At 46.9% G+C, this 17,270-nt stretch overlaps 2 protein-coding genes and 1 pseudogene across 9 annotated transcripts in view; 1 reads left to right on the top strand and 2 right to left on the bottom strand.

Moving 5' to 3' along the window:
• Nucleotides 1–290: 290 nt before the first annotated feature.
• Nucleotides 291–1,905, top strand: Isca2 (iron-sulfur cluster assembly 2). Its single transcript, XM_005086379.4, has 4 exons — nucleotides 291–413; nucleotides 615–717; nucleotides 833–948; nucleotides 1,366–1,905. Exons 1-4 carry the CDS (start codon nucleotides 343–345, stop codon nucleotides 1,538–1,540), a joined length of 465 nt encoding a protein of 154 aa, XP_005086436.1. The 5' UTR covers nucleotides 291–342; the 3' UTR covers nucleotides 1,541–1,905.
• A 2,274-nt stretch (nucleotides 1,906–4,179) lies between these two features.
• LOC121139466 lies at nucleotides 4,180–5,656 on the bottom strand (annotated as a pseudogene).
• A 5,881-nt stretch (nucleotides 5,657–11,537) lies between these two features.
• The window catches only part of Ltbp2 (latent transforming growth factor beta binding protein 2), a 98,884-nt gene continuing 93,151 nt past the window's right edge, over nucleotides 11,538–17,270 (bottom strand). For 6 of the 8 annotated variants that reach the window (XM_040742759.1, XM_040742760.1, XM_021223219.2 and 3 more), the window contains 8 exons: nucleotides 16,509–16,700; nucleotides 16,026–16,109; nucleotides 15,102–15,230; nucleotides 14,720–14,857; nucleotides 14,473–14,640; nucleotides 13,961–14,242; nucleotides 13,128–13,277; nucleotides 11,538–12,772 (listed from right to left, as the gene is read on the bottom strand). In XM_040742759.1, the coding sequence (XP_040598693.1) occupies nucleotides 12,627–12,772; nucleotides 13,128–13,277; nucleotides 13,961–14,242; nucleotides 14,473–14,640; nucleotides 14,720–14,857; nucleotides 15,102–15,230; nucleotides 16,026–16,109; nucleotides 16,509–16,700 (1,289 nt within the window). In that variant the 3' untranslated portion in view covers nucleotides 11,538–12,626. Of the gene's footprint in view, nucleotides 12,773–13,127; nucleotides 13,278–13,488; nucleotides 13,821–13,855; nucleotides 14,243–14,472; nucleotides 14,641–14,719; nucleotides 14,858–15,101; nucleotides 15,231–16,025; nucleotides 16,110–16,508; nucleotides 16,701–17,270 lie in introns of those variants that run through there. The other 2 variants (XM_040742756.1, XM_040742758.1) reach the window with 2 other exon arrangements.

Below are 17,270 nucleotides of genomic sequence, written 5' to 3'. Positions count from 1 at the left end.
CAGTAACCAGCGAAGGCCCGCCCGCGCCCCGCCCGCGCCCCGCCCGGGGCTCCAGGGCTCCTGGCGTGCAGCCTGCGCTTTATGCCCGCCCATCTCTTCCGATCCCAGGCAGGGCCCTCAGAGATGCAGCTCTTCTTTGCGTTCGTCCCACTCTATTGGTACCGCCCCGTGTCGGCAATTGGAAGCGTTTTCAGCCAATCAAAGCCCTCTTATCTCGTTATCCAATAGGCATGCTTAGGGGGCGGGGACTGCAACCCCGCCCCTGCTCCATCTCCCCGCCTCCCAAAGCCCAGGCTAAGGCGGGGATTTGAACTATGCTAGGGGCGGAGCTTGCGGAGCAAGATGGCGGCTGCCAGACCCTTGTCCCTAACGGCTGCGGCGTTCAGGGCGGCCATTCCCTGGCCCCGGGGCAGGTACCAAGGGTGGAAGGTCACTTAGGAGGAAGGGTGTTGGGTTCTGCACCTCCAGGATAGATGTGAGACTAAAGCTCACGGGGGAGGTGAGGGTTTGGCAGTTCAGATAAAGGTGTCTCCAGATTCGGTGCGAGGCGACCATTAGAAGGTCATCAGGTGCCTCTTCGGTCCCCGGACTCATCCTCCTCCTCCACATCCCAGGCTCCTCGCGCCCTCTCCCGGGCTTTTGACCCGGTGGGAAGCGACGTCCTCCGTTCCAGAGTCTGGCGAGGGACAGATCCGCCTCACAGACAGCTGCGTCCAGGTAGGGGGCCGGACGCGGGGCGGCGGGGCCCAGGAGGGCTCTAGAAGAGTTTCGTTTCATCCACCCCTTTATCCCCGCTTGCTTGGCGTTCTTGATCCTCTTTCCTTCTTTTCAGAGGCTTCTGGAAATCACCGAAGGGTCAGAATTCCTCAGGCTGCAAGTGGAGGGAGGCGGATGTTCCGGATTCCAGTACAAATTTTCACTGGATACAGTTATTAACCCCGACGACAGGCAAGGAGGACGGATGGGTCGCTAGAGGCTGTATCAGAGGGACACAAGTGACCCCAGTTTAAGAAACACTTTTATTCCCAACTTAAAAGCGTTTAAGTTTGTTTAACACCACCACCCTCCTCATACTGTGAGGATACAGCAAGATTTGCCCTCTTGTTTCAAAGTAAGGAAGGAAATAGGCTTGCTTAGAATCCATTGGGTAGTCCATTGAGAGGCTGGCTAGATTCAGGTCAAGTCCCTAAATATTTCTCCTATTCATCACATTGAATCTTTCTGCTTCAGAGAAAGTCAGCACCCGATAGAAGACCTAAGCAATATTCCATGTAATGAGAACAGGGTGTGCACCTATGGCCTGGGGGTGAAGGGTTCTTGGTGTTTGTGACATGGGTCGTTAATGCTTTCCTCTTGTCTTTTCAGGGTATTTGAACAGGGTGGGGCGAGAGTGGTGGTTGACTGTGATAGCTTGGCCTTCGTGAAAGGGGCCCAGGTGGACTTCAGCCAAGAACTCATCCGAAGCTCGTTTCAAGTGTTGAATAATCCTCAAGCCCAGCAAGGCTGCTCCTGTGGGTCCTCCTTCTCTATCAAAATCTGACACAATGACAGATGACCCTTGGGACTGCCATCATATTGTAGCAGTATGAAAAACCTGGAATAGTAGAATTCTATAGGTTTCTTATCATGTCCCGTTCTTATTTTATTTAATTTAATCCAGGAGTGTTTGATTTTATCACTATTAGTTATGGAACATGAAGCGTTTGGTCTTGGCCACAACACTATCCCCCCCCAGCACAATGTTAAGGCCAAGTCCAAATGCTGTTACCTCAACTTTAATCACTGGTTGGAACCCAGTATAATTTGTAGCACCTCTAAGGCTCCAAAATTTGGAGTTAACGTCTCTACCTTCAGAGTTGTTTGTATATATGTGTATAGCTATGTATAAAGCATCATCTTAAACTATTCCTTATTGTGTTTTCAATCAGGATCACAGTTTGAGTAGCTTGAACACCAGTAACCAGAATCAATTAGAAAGGCAAATGAAATATTCTCTTTTTTTCTTCCTTCCCTCCCTCCCTCCCTCCCTCCTTCCTTCCTTTCTTTTTTCCTTCCTTCTTTATTTCAACAGAGTCTTATAGGTAGCCCTGGTTCTGAACACTCAGTTTTCCTGTCTCAGCCTCTTAAACATGTTACTGCCAAGCCTGGTTCATTCCTTTTCTTTTCTTCCTGTCCTTCCTTCCTTCCTTCCTTTCTTTCTGTGGTTGCACCCCTCCCCACATTGACTCCCAGGGCGTTGTACCTGCTAGGCAAGCATTCCAGCACATCGGGTCTATCAGTCACATTGGGGGTCATGTATCAGATACCCTGCATATCAAATATTTACACTATGATTCATAATAGTAGCAAAATCACAGTTGTAAAGTAGCAAAGAAAGTAATGTTATGGTTGGTGTGTCACCACAACATGAGGAGCTGTGTTACAGAATCAAACTGTTAAGGAGGGTGAGTACCATGATCCCAGCACTTGAATAATATTCCTAGATTGCTTTACTTTTTACATGGAGACAGAGTCTCACAAAATTTCCCTGGCTGGCCTTGAAGTCCCTCTATAGTTCAAGCAGGCCTTGAAGTGTCAGTTCCCCAGTCTTGGTATCCCAATTAGTTGGGATGACAGGCCAGCTTTATTGCACTCTTTGAATGTGAGGAATTTATTCTTATGTCCTATGAAGCCCATTTTTCACTTAACGATATTATAGGGAAAATGCATTCTATTGTCATACTCATGAATCTGCTAGGTTTTATAATAACAAGAGATTCCTCCAACCCCCCCCATAAAAACAAATTTGTCCAGACCCCTGTTGATACCTAAATTACTTGAAAAAATAGCCTTTCTATTCCAGGCCTATGGAGGTGTTTCAATATTTTGTGACCATTTAGTAATTGAATTAATATAGAATATGCTGCTTTACCTACCTTATTTAAGATATCTTTGGTTTTTTTACATAGGGGAAGTGGTTCCTTCATTATTTGTAGATAATAAAAAGGACTTTCTCAAGAGTGGATTAAATATAAAATGACCAGTAAAATTTCGATTTTGTGTTACTTGGTCTTTTTAATATGTATCATAGTTGTATATGTCTATTAGACATATATTTATTTGCTAAACCTTCCATCGCAAGCCATTGACCATTAGAATGAAAAACTTTTTTGGTTTATTTGTCTTTTTCTTTTTTCTTTTAAAGATTTGTTTATTTATTATATATACACTGTTCTGCCTGCATATATTTCTGCAGATCAGAAGAGGGCACCAGATCTCATTACAGATGGTTGTGAGCCACCATGTGGTTGCTGGGAATTGAACTCAGGACCTCTGGAAGAACAGCAAGTGCTCTGAGCCATCTCTCCAGCCAGTCTTTTGTTTTTTCTAAAACAGTGTTTCTCTGTGTAGCCCTGGCCATCCTGGAACTCACTCTGTAGATCAGGCTGGCCTCCAACTCAGAGATCCTCCTGCTTCTGCCTCCCAAAGTGCTGGGATTAAAGACATGTATCAACCACCACCCAACCAAAAGAAAAGTTTTTTTATAGAACATCAAAAAGTAACTCAATTAACTGCCTATGTAAACAAACAGACAAAACATCTCCTATAAACTGACGAAAACCTCATAACATTCAAATACTTCAGGCTGGAGAATGTGTGTTCTTGATAAGCTGTTTTTGCTGAGTTCTTATAACATTTGGTTCTAAATTATGTAAATTGACTTGTCAGGATTAATAACGTAAAAATATAAATATAAGGGTAGTTTAAACAATGGCACTAATTTAATGGCAATGTATTCTAGGTCAGTAAATGGAGCTCTCTCTGTCTCTGTGTGTGTGTGTGTGTGTGTGTATACATAAAAGTCAAAAAGTCTGTAGGAAGCAGCCCTTGTGTGTACATGTGTACTTGAAGATCAAGAGCTAAAATTCCACCCTGAGAAACGTCATTAAAGGGGCTGGCTGAAAAGATGGCTAAGAGCACTGACTGCTCTTCCAGATGACCTGGGTTTGAGTCCCAGCACCCACATGGTGGCTCACAATTATCTGTAATGCCAGTCCCAGGGGATTTGACACCATCCTCTGGCACCAGGCACATACGTGGCACATAGGTATATGTGCAGGCAAAAAATCCATATACACAAAATAGAATAAATCTTAAAAGAATGCCACTAGAAAAAGGATGTATAATCGTCATCACACATTTGTCTCAAGAGCAGTGTATTTTCAAATTTCATTTCTTTACAAGTCAACATTAGAGTAGTGACAATTATAGAGGCCATCAAGATGAATTACAAATTATGTTATGCTCCAAATTATGCTGTACTCCTGGGCACCCCGAGTTATTCTAAGGCTTCATTTTAATTTGGGGCTCTAAGAACATCTTTGCTTTAATTGATTTTCTATTTCCATTTTCATTTTCATAATTGGCACAGTCCATCTTGGCAAACTTCCAATTGTTCCCACCGAAGTCTTCTGCTTTCTAGACATTTCTTCATCTGCTTCTTCAAGTTTCACTGTGGCATCTTAATAATCTGCTTATTCTTAATACTCTCCTGAAATGTTAACTTCTCAGCCTCGGGATTAAGTCCTTAAATGACATTTGTCCATAGAACAGATCTCTACATAATAAGGAATCCTGCCCTATCATGAAACTCTCTCTTTCTTCAAGCTCTAGCACTAATGATGTTCCTGTTTCCTGGGTTCAAGCCCAGTGGCGTCTGCATGAACTTCATACATTGTAGACTTTTGGATAACTCTGTCTTGTACTCAGATGCCATGTTGGCTACAGTTCCTGCCATGAGCCCCACTCCACATTTAAAAAAAAAAGCTTTTTAAAACACAAATTTTAATAATTTTTAAGGTATTTAGGCGAGGCACTTAAGTGAGCTACAGAACTTGAAACAATTATTGCAGCGCCGTGGAGCCCAGAACTGTTCAGAAGGGTGTTAGAATCCATGCGGGGTGTTGGTGGCTCACGCCTTTAATCCCAGCACTTAGGAGGCAGAGGCAGGCGGATCTCTGTGAGTTCAAGGCCAACCTGGTCTACACAGTGAGTTCAGGACAGCCTTCAAAACAATACAGAGAAACCCTGTCTCAAAAAAACAAAAAAGAAAAGAAAAAAAAATCCACACCACTGTTATGAGATTAGTATTAATACTATGGGAGCCATAGACAGGTAGACTCTGGAAGAGTTGCTGGTCAAATGTATCTTTTGCTTGGTATCCTAAGAGTTTGTTGTAGGGAAGAGGTGGAGAGATGGCGCATGGATCAAGAGTATATACTGTTTTCAAGGACATAAATTCTTGTCACCCATGTTAGGGGGCTCATAGCCTCCTGTACCTCCACCTCCAGAGAACCACACACCGTCTCTGGCCTCCAAGGCCACATTGCACTCATGTGCATACTGTTGTAATTAAAAAAAAAATCTCAAGAGAAAGGCACCATGCAACAGAGTTCAAGTGGAGGGATTTTGTATTAGGGGAAAAGGATTGTAAAAAAGGGAAAGGGGAGAGGGGAGACCGGCCTCCAGGGACAGGAACAGGAAAGACGAGAGAGAGGTGGGGATAAGGGGCCAGGGGGGGACCATGGGAGGGGAAAGGTGGGCAGGACCCTTTTAAAAGGGAATGTAGTGAATGTGCACAGGTGGTGCTCTCTTTGGCTGCAGCTGAGGGTGTATCCTGTCAGAACTCCAAAGACAGGCCAGTACAGATGCCTGAATACTAACACATACCATTCTCCCCACCAAGCACACATAATTAACAACAAAACAAATAAACAAAGACAAAAAAACTTATCTGGGCATAGTGGTGCACATCTTTAATCCAAACACTTGGGAAGCAGAGGCCATGAATTTATGAGTTCAAGGCTAGCCTGGTCTACACAGCAAATTCCAGGCCAGCCAAGGTCATATAGCAAGACTCTGAAACCAAGCAAAAAAGCTTGCTACAGCAAAAGTTTGATTTATGTACTAGATAGGAATTAAGGTCATCTAGTAAGACAATTTGCCAAATAAAATGGAAACCGAGTTTGGGGTCAGAAACATATTTTCAATGTGGGGAAATGTCAGAAGAAGTAAGCCTATCACAGGCACCGAGGGCAGAAGGGAACTCTGGCAAGTGAGCAGATTTCTTAACTGCATAGGAGGAGCATGCTGCATGAAGCACTTGTGTATACGTATTACTAAGGTTGAGAGTCAATGACAATAGTGGGGTCTAGTGCTAACAGCCTTGCACTCATTTTAAAGGTTACAACCTACTACTAGGAAGTGGTGATGCACACCTTTAACCCCAGCACTAAGGAGGCAGAGGCAAGAGGGTCTCTGTGAGTTTGAGGTCAGCCTGGTCTACAGAGCGAGTTCCAGGACAGCCAGGGCTACACAGAGAAACCCTGTGTCAAAAACCCAAATAAATATTTCAAAATTATGTATATGGGTGTTTGTATATTGTCTGTGTACCACGTGTGTGTAGTGCCAGTGGAGGCCAAAAAAGGGTATTATGCCCTGAGTTGGAAGTTACAAACAGTTGAGCCACCATGGGGCCTCTGGAAATCAAATCCCCATCCTCTGGAAGAGCAACAAGCAGTGCTCAAACCACTGAGCATCTCTCCAGCCCCTAAGAGCCTACTCTTCCAGAATATTTTTTTAAAGATTTATTTATTTATTTATCATGGATACAGTGTTCTGTCTGCATGTATCTCTGCAGGTCAGAAGAGGGCACCAGATCTCATTACAGACGGTTGTGAGCCACCATGTGGTTGCTGGGAAGTGAACTCAGGACCTCTGGAAGATCAGCTAGTGTTCTTAACTACTGAACCATCTCTTCAGCCTTCCAGAATATTTTTATGTGTTATTGATGTAGTGGCTTTAAAATTCCCAACCACAAGCAGAATAGCTTATGTTGCTAAATATATTCTCCATTAAATTGCAGTGGCCAAGCAGGCAGAAACTAGGTCCCTAAGAATGCAGAAGCCATTGCCTTCTGGTAATGGGAGAATTGAATTCTGCATTTTAAAGAAGGCAGGTTGGAAAAACACAAGAGCAGCATTTCATTTTTATGTGAGGATCTTATTTATGGAAGAATGTCTTTCAGAGGACTTAATCCTGGAGGTGGGGATACTTCATCAGGCAGCTAAAGTGTCAGGAAGTCTCTTGGGTGATTTACACCCAGGGCATGAAGGATGATAGTAGCAGGGGACACTGAGCTATTTGCTTGGACTAACAGCATTAGAGTTTTGTTCAAGCCCTTTCTGACAAAATGCCCTCTTCCTGACAGCCATAAAAGCTGACAGATAGACATTTTCCAAGTTTTACTCACTGCTAATTTGTACCAATAGATTTTTCATTCTCCCTCCGCCCCTGGGCCCATTTTTTCCTTTCATTTCTTGAGACAGGGGCCTGATAGGTCACCCAGGCTGGCCTTGAACTCATTCTATAGCTCTAGCAAGACTTAGTTATTCAATCCTTTTAGGAGTAGGTGGGATTACAGCTGTGTACCTCCATGCCCAATTTACCATTACTTTTTAAAAAAAGAATTTTATTTTATTATTTGTGTGTGGGGATGCATATCTGTGTCAGTGTATGTCATGTATGTGCATGTATGTGAGGGTACCTCTGGAGGCCAGGAGAGGATGTTGGATCTCCTGGAGCTGGAGCTACAGACATTTGTAGAGTTCCCCAACACGGATGCTGGGAACCACACTCCAGTTGTCTGGGAGACAGGAAAGTGTCTTAACTACGGCACCATCATTCCAGCCCCACTCCACCCCATTTTTCTTTTTCAGTCCTTTTGAGACCAGAGTTTCACTGTGTAGCCCAAGCTGACCTTGTTATACCGTGTCCATTCCCTGATCCTCCTACCACAGCCTCCTGGGTGCTGAGAATCACAGGCACGTGTTTCCACACTCTTCCCATTATTTTAAAGGGGATTTGTCAAGGCCTTAGTTGTTGCAGAACTAGACTTGCTTCTATGCGAGTCTGTGCCTGAGCATGCCCCCTTTCTCTTTCTCTCTGTTTATAGGAACCCAGGACCCAGGACCCAGAACTACTAGCCCAGGGATGGCACCAGCCACAGTAGGTGGAGCCCTGCTCCACCAATCACCAGATAAGAAAATACCCTAGAGGCTTGCCTACGGCCCATCTTGTGGAGGCATTTTCTTAATTAAAATTCTCTCCCCTCAGATGACTTTAGTTTGTGTCAAGTTGACATAAAACTATCAAGGACCTAGTTTCTTTAGTTAAAATCAAATTAATGCAATAAATAAGACAAAGGATCTATGAGCCTACTTTAGGTTGCTATTTTGAAGACAGGACCTCCTGGCTAATCTTACTGTGCAATTATGCTTTTCAGTTATATGATGATAGTGACAGGTGTGTGTAAACTGTGTGTATCTGCCTATCTGTATGATGGGACTGCTGAGTGATTTTAAGAGATTAGGAGGGGTGGCTGGAGAGATGGCTCAGAGCTTAAGAGGACTGGCTGCTCTTCCAGAGGACCTGAGTTCAATTCCCAGCAACCACATGGTGACTCACCACCATCTGTAATGAGACCTGGTGCCTTGTTTTGGCCTGCAGGCAGTCATGCAGGAAGAATACTGTATACTTAATGAATAAAATCTTTAAAAAAAGAGATTAGGAGGAAATCTGTTCAGAAGCAAGAGATTAGTAAGGGGGGCTGGAGAGATGGCTCAGAGGTTAAGAGCACTGACTGCTATTCCAGAGGTCTTGAGTTCAATTCCCAGCAACCACATGGTGGCTCACAACCATCTACAAATCAATTTGGTGTATATGTAATAAATAAATAAATCTTTAAAAAAAGAGATTAGTAAGGACTACTAATGCTTGTGAGTTTGTTTGGGGACAGTGGCTGTGTGGTGTCATTGTCCATTTGCTATTTAGAGCCCTTGTACTGACATGTTTGCTTTCGTGTATGACAGGAATAAAAGATCTGATAGCCGCAGCTGTCTCCCAAGAGCGAACCTGGGAAATCAGTGACTTTTGAAGATGTGGCCATGTACTTCACTAAGCATGACCGATCAGAAGGCCCTGTGCAGGGACGTGATGCACGAGAGCTTTCTCTGGGGTTCTTGTCAAGACTTAGAGAGCACGTCCAACCAGCTGAAAGGGTGTATGAGAGGAAAGCAAATGTTGCTCCAAGCCAACGGTGCTGGGAAGACAGGGTGAAGGCTTTGCTTAATTCCTTACCTTAAGTATCTGTTCGCCAAGGAACAAGCTTGGAGAGCCTTGTTAGACAATGTCAAGTATGGTTTCCTTCGGTAATTGTGTGTTTCCATGAATGTGCATTGTAAGTTCACTAAAGTTGCTTATTTTGATGGGGGTGCAGGGGAGATAGGGGCTGCTGAAGAGGGTGTTTGGGTGATGTTTGCTTTAATCTTTGGTCTTTTGTTACAATGGCTCAGAGAACGGCTGGCACTTAGCAGGTGCAACCAGGTAGAAGGAGTAGGCTAGCCCTCCCTGTGTCTCCGAGATGATGTTTCAGAGCTGGCCTTCGGAGGGCCCAGTGTGGCATTACAGCTGGTGTGCTTGCTGAGAGCAGAGATCTCCCGTGCTCTTCTTGCCCTCTAGGAGCTCGTCTGCATTGCTCTCTTGGCTATCTTCCCCCATGAAGACACTACAGAGCTGCTTGATGGAAACTTGCTAAATATATTTAAAAATGATTGCTTTAATAGATAAATATATAAAAGGAAAGAGCATTGAAGCAGTGGTTAGCCAGTAGCTGTATTTAAAAAATATTTTATATTTATTGAGTAGGTAATACATCTACAAATTTAAAGGAGGGAGCAATACAGTGAAAAAATCTTAGTATTTTATTTATCCACCCTATCACTCTCCTTATAAACCATATTGTATTCAAGAATTTAATCCCATAGTTATAGATATAACATGAAATAACATATATACAGGAGTACTCGTTATAACATCACGAGCAAAGATAGGCAGTGGAATTGTCTGCCAGTGAGGCACTGGTTGAATAAATTATGCCTTATCCATTCCATAGAATAGAGTGAGACCATTGTTTATTATTTTGTCTTGTTTGATAGCTCAAGTTGTCCTAATTCTCACGGTCCTCTTGCCCCAGACTTCTGAATGGAGGCATTCTAGGTGTGTACTACAACACTAGGCAACATGAGATAATTCTTTATGAGCAAGTGTAGAATTAAATAATGTAGCTGGATGTGGTGGTCCACACCTGTAGTTCTAGCATAAAGGAAGCAGAAGATCGTTTGTTCTCGGCTAGCCCAGCCTACTTGGTAAAATTCCGTCTCAAAAAGAAAGAAAAAGAAGGAGGAGGAGGAAGAGAAGGAAGAGGAGGAGGAGGAGGAGAAGAAAGGGGGAACACTGCAGAACAGCATGCACAGTATATTATTTCTGTTTTTAATAAAAGGCACTGTGTGTGTGCATGCAGCATGTCTAAATGCTAAACAGGGAGACGAGGGGTGGGGACTCCGAGGGCAAGTGTGCAGTGCCAATGGGACATGCTTGGGCATGGTGGGACATTCTCTGAAGGAGGTTACCAGAGGACCATTCCTCTTGAGACAACAGCAGCACATCTTCCATGCTGTTCTGCAGCCCCTCCCCCAATCTGGCCGGGATATCCTTGTTGACAGGGTCTTTAGACATCTTCCTTAAGCATCCCATAGCAGTCATTTCTAATCCTCGGCTATTACACATAGAGCTGTAATAAATAACCTCTAAGGTAGTGATTTCGTATTTGGTGAGAATATATCTGAAGGCTAAAGTCCTAGACGTGGAGTTTCTGGGTCAAAGCGCTAGTTTTGTGAAGGACATGACCATGGTGTGCTCTGCAGATGGACAGCACACACCTCCATCGGCTGTGATGAGTGTGCCTGTTTCACCAGAGGCTTGCCACCGGCATCTGAGCCACTTAGATCTCAGTCCATCTTTAAGAAGCATCTTCACTATTCTTCCCCTTCCTCTGCTGGGTTAGGAAGAGAACCTCATGATGTTATGCACCCCAGACGAGCACTCTATCAACTGAGCTAAATCCCCATCTCTCACTGCACTATAAGTGACATTTCTGTTAGAAACAAAAGGATATTTTCATTGATTTGGGAACCATTGGTTTTAGTCTGCTGAGGATACTTCAACTGGGACAGTGGCCTAAGGAAAATTATCCAGGCTTCCTGTGTCTCAGTTTTCTTGCCTGTAAATAGGAATAAGGTAGTAAATGAGATTGTCGCATGAGTAGATGACATTTATGCACAGCACTCATTACAGTGCAAATATAGCAGGCGTTCAATAAGTTACATAGCGGTTGACGTCAGAGCAGCAGGCGGGACAGCGCAGACTAGATTTAGGAGGCAGCAGTCATCTCCATGTCTTCTGCCACATGCAGCCTTGTCACATCACCACCAGTCAGGGAGACACAGCGAGTCTGCCTTGTCTTAGGACAGTATCGAACCTCCCACACTGGAGCCCAGTCACCGGGAGCTGCTGGGACTGGACTCAGAGCACATGCAGGTTCATTTCTAATGATTGAGGTAAAGTTGGTATAATAGGAAATAAACACAAGCACAGAAGAGTCTGGGTGAGCATTTCTTTATTCCGCCATGCTCCTGAATTCCCAGCTAGCTGGTGTGGAAGTGCATCTCTTAGAGGAGTTCCAGACATTCATTTTTTTTTTTCTGAAGGGAACAAAGGCAAGGCCTTCTGAGTAGAGGAGATAAACAACACTGAAAATCTGGCTTCCATGGTCAATACAATTCAAGAGAGACCTTTGTATTGTTAGCCCATAAATTTGGGTTTCACAAAAGATTTGGTTCCTGAAGGGAACATTTGTATCTAATGAAGGACTCTGTGACAACCCGCACTGCTGGCACACAGTGGCTATAGGGTGGCTTCAAGTACTCGCTTGCCCAAAGCTACTCAGTGTTTGTAGATTGTTATAAAACTTGGCTCCTCCATTCCTATCAGCTCCCCATGGTTTTTGTACAGCTCTCTTGCTGCTTTCTCAGGCTCCTTATTCCTCTTCGTTTGTTTCTTACTCTCAGCACGTTAGTATTAGTCTTCATCCTCTGGGATGAGGGAAACTGGTCCCTTCCAGGGCCACAGACTCTCTACAGGGTGGAGGTGTGCTCACTCCAGATTCTACTTGAGAGAGGTGGTGTTGGAGCTATCCCCCAGCTTTTCCAAACCCTGTCTTGCTCCACAGATTGTGAAGGGCCGCCCTGGGGCAGATGTGGCTGCTGTCCCAATTATGGACTCATCAGGATGATGTGTGGGACACAGTTGGAGAGGGGTGCCTGCATTTTTTGCCCAGCCTAAGTGGCGTGGATGAAGCCTCTTCTGATGGACATCCTACAGTGAGTCCCCAAGGACAGACAGGTTGGTAGGCTGTGTCTCATGGCCAGTGACTGAAGCATTAACATATTTGTGGTGTCTGAGCCAAGCAATGGCATAGAGGCAGTGACGGAAGCTCACAACCAGAGCTAAGCTGGAAGAAATAAGAATCAAGCAGGCAAGGCTGGCAGAACCTGGCTACAGAGCCCTGGCCTGATGTCATCCCGCTGTCCTCCCAGCCACGATGTCTTTCCAGCCAGGGAAGCAATCATAAGTTCCCAGCCTTTGGCTGAAGCCATTTCCAGATAGCTGCTCACAGGGACCCCTCACTTCTACTCCTTGGCCGCACAGTGTGGGGGGCCTGGCTCTGCCACGTAACCTGGGGAACAGTGGCAGCGATAGGAGCCCTCTGTGTTCTCACAGTGACCATGCGCACAGAGGGCCGCAGGCCCGTTCAAGTCTTCACACTCATTCACATCTATGGAAGCAAAAAAGAAAGCTGTAGGGGGCTCTCTGTTCACCAACCCCAACTCCCTACCCTGGATATGACACCCAAAGGCTGCCCCACCTCCCCCTCCCCAAGCCAGAGACTTAGGGACAAGACCAAGAAGCAGGGATCTCTTAGCATGCCTAGGACCATGACTTCTTGTCCCAGCTTCTCTTCGATTGGGGACCATCCAGGTAGAAGAACTTTCCCAGGTAGCATTAAACCCTCCTTTGGCGCTTCCACCATCACTAGCTTGACACATGCCCACTAGGGGGCAGCAGCGCATTTCCCAGTTTTCCTAAGCTCAGTCCTATGGTAGAGATCATGCTCACTGCTCCAAACTTACCCACACAGGCCATATGGGCTGCATCCAACTGGAAGCCTTCAAAACAGTCACAAGTGTAGCCCTCCCGCACACGCACACAGCGGCCATTCTCACAGCCATTCAGGATGCCACATTCCGCAGCCTGAAGCCCTTCGAAGGCAGCCAGCGGTTCTGAGAGGGTCAGAGAGAACAATACTGAAGCCTGTGGGACCCAGTCTCTCACTAGGACCTACACCCTCCAGTACAAAGGTTGTCACTGCTGAGTGCCAACGGTGGGGCTGTGGATCTTTTTTGTTAAGATTTATTAAGTATACAGTATTCTGTCTGCATGTTTGCCCACATGCCAGAAGAGGGCACCTGATCTCACTACAAATGGTTGTGAGCCACCACGTGCTTGCTGGGAATTGAACTCAGGATGGGAAAAGTAGCCAGTGCTCTTAACCACTGAGCCACCTCTCCAGCCCCCATGTTGGTGGATCTTAACAGGCCTAAAGAAAGACACTGAGACGAAAAGCCATACTCTCCTGAAGGTTTAGAGTAATAGACACATATGGCAGTGTCGGACCCAAGCCTTGTGGCGTTAAGTCTTGAGTGACCATGACCAGTGTCTTTCCCCTTCCCTGTCTTCACCCCACCAGCAGTATAAGTGGCAGGCAGGTGGAGGGGATGAAGGGAACACTGTGCCCACCTCTTCTCCAGTTTTCCTGCACATACCTGAATGGCTTGCCACGTAGTGGGGCTGCACATACCTGAATGGCTTGCCACGTAGTGGGGCTGCACATACCTGAATGGCTTGCCACGTAGTGGGGCTGCACATACCTGAATGGCTTGCCACGTAGTGGGGCTGCACATACCTGAATGGCTTGCCACGTAGTGGGGCTGAAGTTCAGACGGTTGCAAAGGGGGCTCAAGGACTGGTGTGTTGTCTCCCAGCTGCCTGGCCACGTTGGAGAAGGGAGGCTCAGGAACCGCGTCCTCGGGGCCCAGGTAGTTGTAGAAAGGGGCCCCATCTGGGCCATAGAGATTGTATGGCAGATCGTCTGGGCCGGGGCCATACTCATAGCCTGGCCGGAAGTGGACCCCTGCTTCCCGCTCTGCCTCAATCCGAGCCACGTTGCACAGCTGAGCATAGACTTCTGTTGGGGAGGAAGGAGAAAGGGAGCTGGATTTTACCTCCAGCTAGCTAAAGCTCGGTGAGCCGGATCATCCCGCTCTTTGCCCAAGAAGAGAACATGTGGGGGTTCCTAACCATGCTCACACCTCCCTATGTGCTGAACATCTGGGATGGAGGGCAAAGTCACTGCTCAGATTGCCCTCATAGCACCCGCTTCCCAGAGTCACACCCAGACCCGCAGGCTCGTCTTACCAGAGCTCCTGGGGGGACAGAGAGCACACTGCTGGCTCCAGGCCTCTCCACCTTGGCAGCAGCATTCGGTATAGGTAGTATGGTGCCCACGCAAGGGCTGGCTGCACACGTCATTGCTGACTGTCTTCCAGCAGATGTCCATGTGGATGTCATGGTCAGGGAAGTCCTCTGGTGGCACACAACCCCAGAAGAATGTGAGTCCCGGGTCAGGTCCCTGCCCCCGTTGCCCACACCCCCATCTCTTCACCTGTGCCGCTGGTACTGTTCACACAGCGCTGCCCACTAAGGTCCAGGGTGAGCGGGGGACTGCAGGAACAGTGGAAGGAGCCTTCTGTGTTCACACACTCACCATTCTCACAGACCATGTCCTGGCATTCGTTGTGATCTGTGGTGTCAGGACAGGTACAACAGGGTCAGAGTGGCCTTTTGACAGACAATGCTCACAGAAGGGTTTGCCTAGGGAGGCCCATGAAGATGCCCATACTGGAAGGGCTCCCTCTAGATACAATATCTGACAGCACAGAGCTCCCCTCAGCTCAAACCCGCCTGCTGCAGGGGCATCTTTCCCAGGAAGGGGGACTCTCAGTAAGAGTGGGACTGGGGGATGGCAGGCCCATGTAAGTCCTCACCCTGGCACTTCCTGCTGGAGGCATCGTAGTGGTAGCCAGGGCTGCACAGGCAAATGTAGCCAGGGACTGTGTTGAGGCACCGGCCATTCTGGCAGAGAGCAGGCCCGAACAGCACACACTCATCGGCGTCTGAGGCAGAAGGGAAGAAACAGCAAGAAGGGAAGCTTACAGATAGATGCTCTACACCCAGATGTTCAAGTGAGTTGGACAAGTTGCTTAGGTTCCTCTCGACTCAGTTTCTCCTCTAAATACTGCTTAACCCCTTGTAATGAGGATTAAGAAGTGCTAATATCCACAAGGCCCTTTTACTAGTTCTTGGTACATAGCAAGCACCCATGAAAAGCTACTTGTTGGGCTGGGTGTTGGGTGGTACAGTGTCTGCCTTGCATGCATGAAGCCATTGGTTTTATTCCCAGCAACACCACACACACACAAGCACACACACGCACAAGCGCACACAAGCACACGCACGCACACACGCACACTTCCGTTTTCATTTATTTCCTTCTCAGGACTAGCTTTGGGAATAAGTCACCAAGGGGCCCAGTACCTGAAACTCTCCAATAAGAGTATGAGCACCCCGAAGTTTCTGCTTTGGTAGGTGAACCACTACCTTGTGGCAGTGCTGTACCCTCAGTGTGTCCCTGAGTCCAGTGTGGTGGAGGTGAGGTTAAACACTATAGTGCACCCTCCAGACTTGAGGGTGCAGGGAAACTGAGCTCAGGGTCATGTGAACACTCCAGGAGGATTTTGGTTAAAAACTTTCCAGCTAAAAGTATCAGGGACAGAGAAGCTCCAGACCCCAAAAGACAAAACTACTTGGAAGCCAGGGCTTGGTGTAGATTTCCTGGGATCTCATAGAAGACTAGGCCAGGGTTTACGGGGCCAGGTAGATTCTGAGGAGGAGGCAGTTGAGGGGATCACCTGTGTACATGGTTTGTCCAAAAGTCCAGGCTCCTTCCACGGGGACGTAGCCTTGACCACTGGGGCAGAGCTCACTGAATTCAGCTGTGTAGGAAGGGATCCAAGTTCAGAGAGGTAATGGTGTATCTCCCCACACCCATTTTTATTTTTTTGAGACAGGGTTTCTCTGTGTAGCTTCGGAGTCTGTCCTGGAACTCCCTGTAAACCAGGCTGACCTTGAACTCACATAGATCCACCTGCCTCTGCCTCCCAAGTGCTGGGATTAAAGGTGTGTGACTCCACTGCTCAGCTCACCCCCAAGTTTTAAAGGGTCTAATTATATAATAGAGGTTGGCCTCTATTTTCTCTGTAGCCCAGACTTGCTTCAAACCCACAGTCTTTCTGTTTCAGCCTCCAGAGTGCTGGAGTTACAGGCACCTGCCATCACGCAAGTGTCACGCTGCAAACTGACCCTAAGAGTCTTTGTAGCCCTTGAGGCCTTACCTGAGTCCTCAGATGGGCAAGGGTCACAGGCTTTCCCCCATCTGGCACCCTGCGTACAACAACACTCAGCCTGTGTGGAGTTCTGGCCCAGGATGCTAGAGCAGGGAGGACCACCGCCATGCTCAGCGTAGCATTCCATGCGGATGAGGCCTGGAGCCGGGTCCCCTGTTGGGACCTCTGGGATTCTCTGAGCTGTGTGTGACAGAAGCCCCTTATTACTGTCTGTTCATGACCCTCTAAGGCATTCCTGCTACCAGATTGATCTTTGAAATACAATGTCTGTATAGCATCCTTATGGTGTACATTATCTCATGTGGTACCCTTAAGCATCCCTAGGAGTGGCTACTGCTATCATTCCCCTACTACAAAGGAACTGCACCTAAGAAGTTCCATTTAAGGAGTTATTATGGGATGAAATGGGGGGTCTGATGCCCAAACCCCCGATGTTTCTAGTGTACTATTTGCCCACAACCCCCATGGGCAGTACCCATCCCTGGCACACCCTGCTGGTCCCTTCTGCTTCTCAGGGACCCCAAACCTTTCTCCCCTCCATTTTCCCTTACAAAGCTCCCCGTGTTTTTTCCAAGTCATTGAAGCCAGCTGGGTCCTGGTCCAGCCTTGGGTAGAGTGGCAATGGGGAGAATAGGGTTCAGCTTAGCTCAGCTTCAGGGCCCCTCCAACCAAGGATTGGGTGGATTTGGGGGTCTCTACTAAACTCAGTCTGAGGTCCCTGAGGGCTACTGTACATGCCATAGCGCCTGA

Source organism: Mesocricetus auratus, unplaced genomic scaffold (assembly GCF_017639785.1).
Source record: "Mesocricetus auratus isolate SY011 unplaced genomic scaffold, BCM_Maur_2.0 Super-Scaffold_15014, whole genome shotgun sequence".
NCBI lineage: Eukaryota > Metazoa > Chordata > Mammalia > Rodentia > Cricetidae > Mesocricetus > Mesocricetus auratus.
This window is presented reverse-complemented; position numbering and strand designations above follow the sequence as displayed.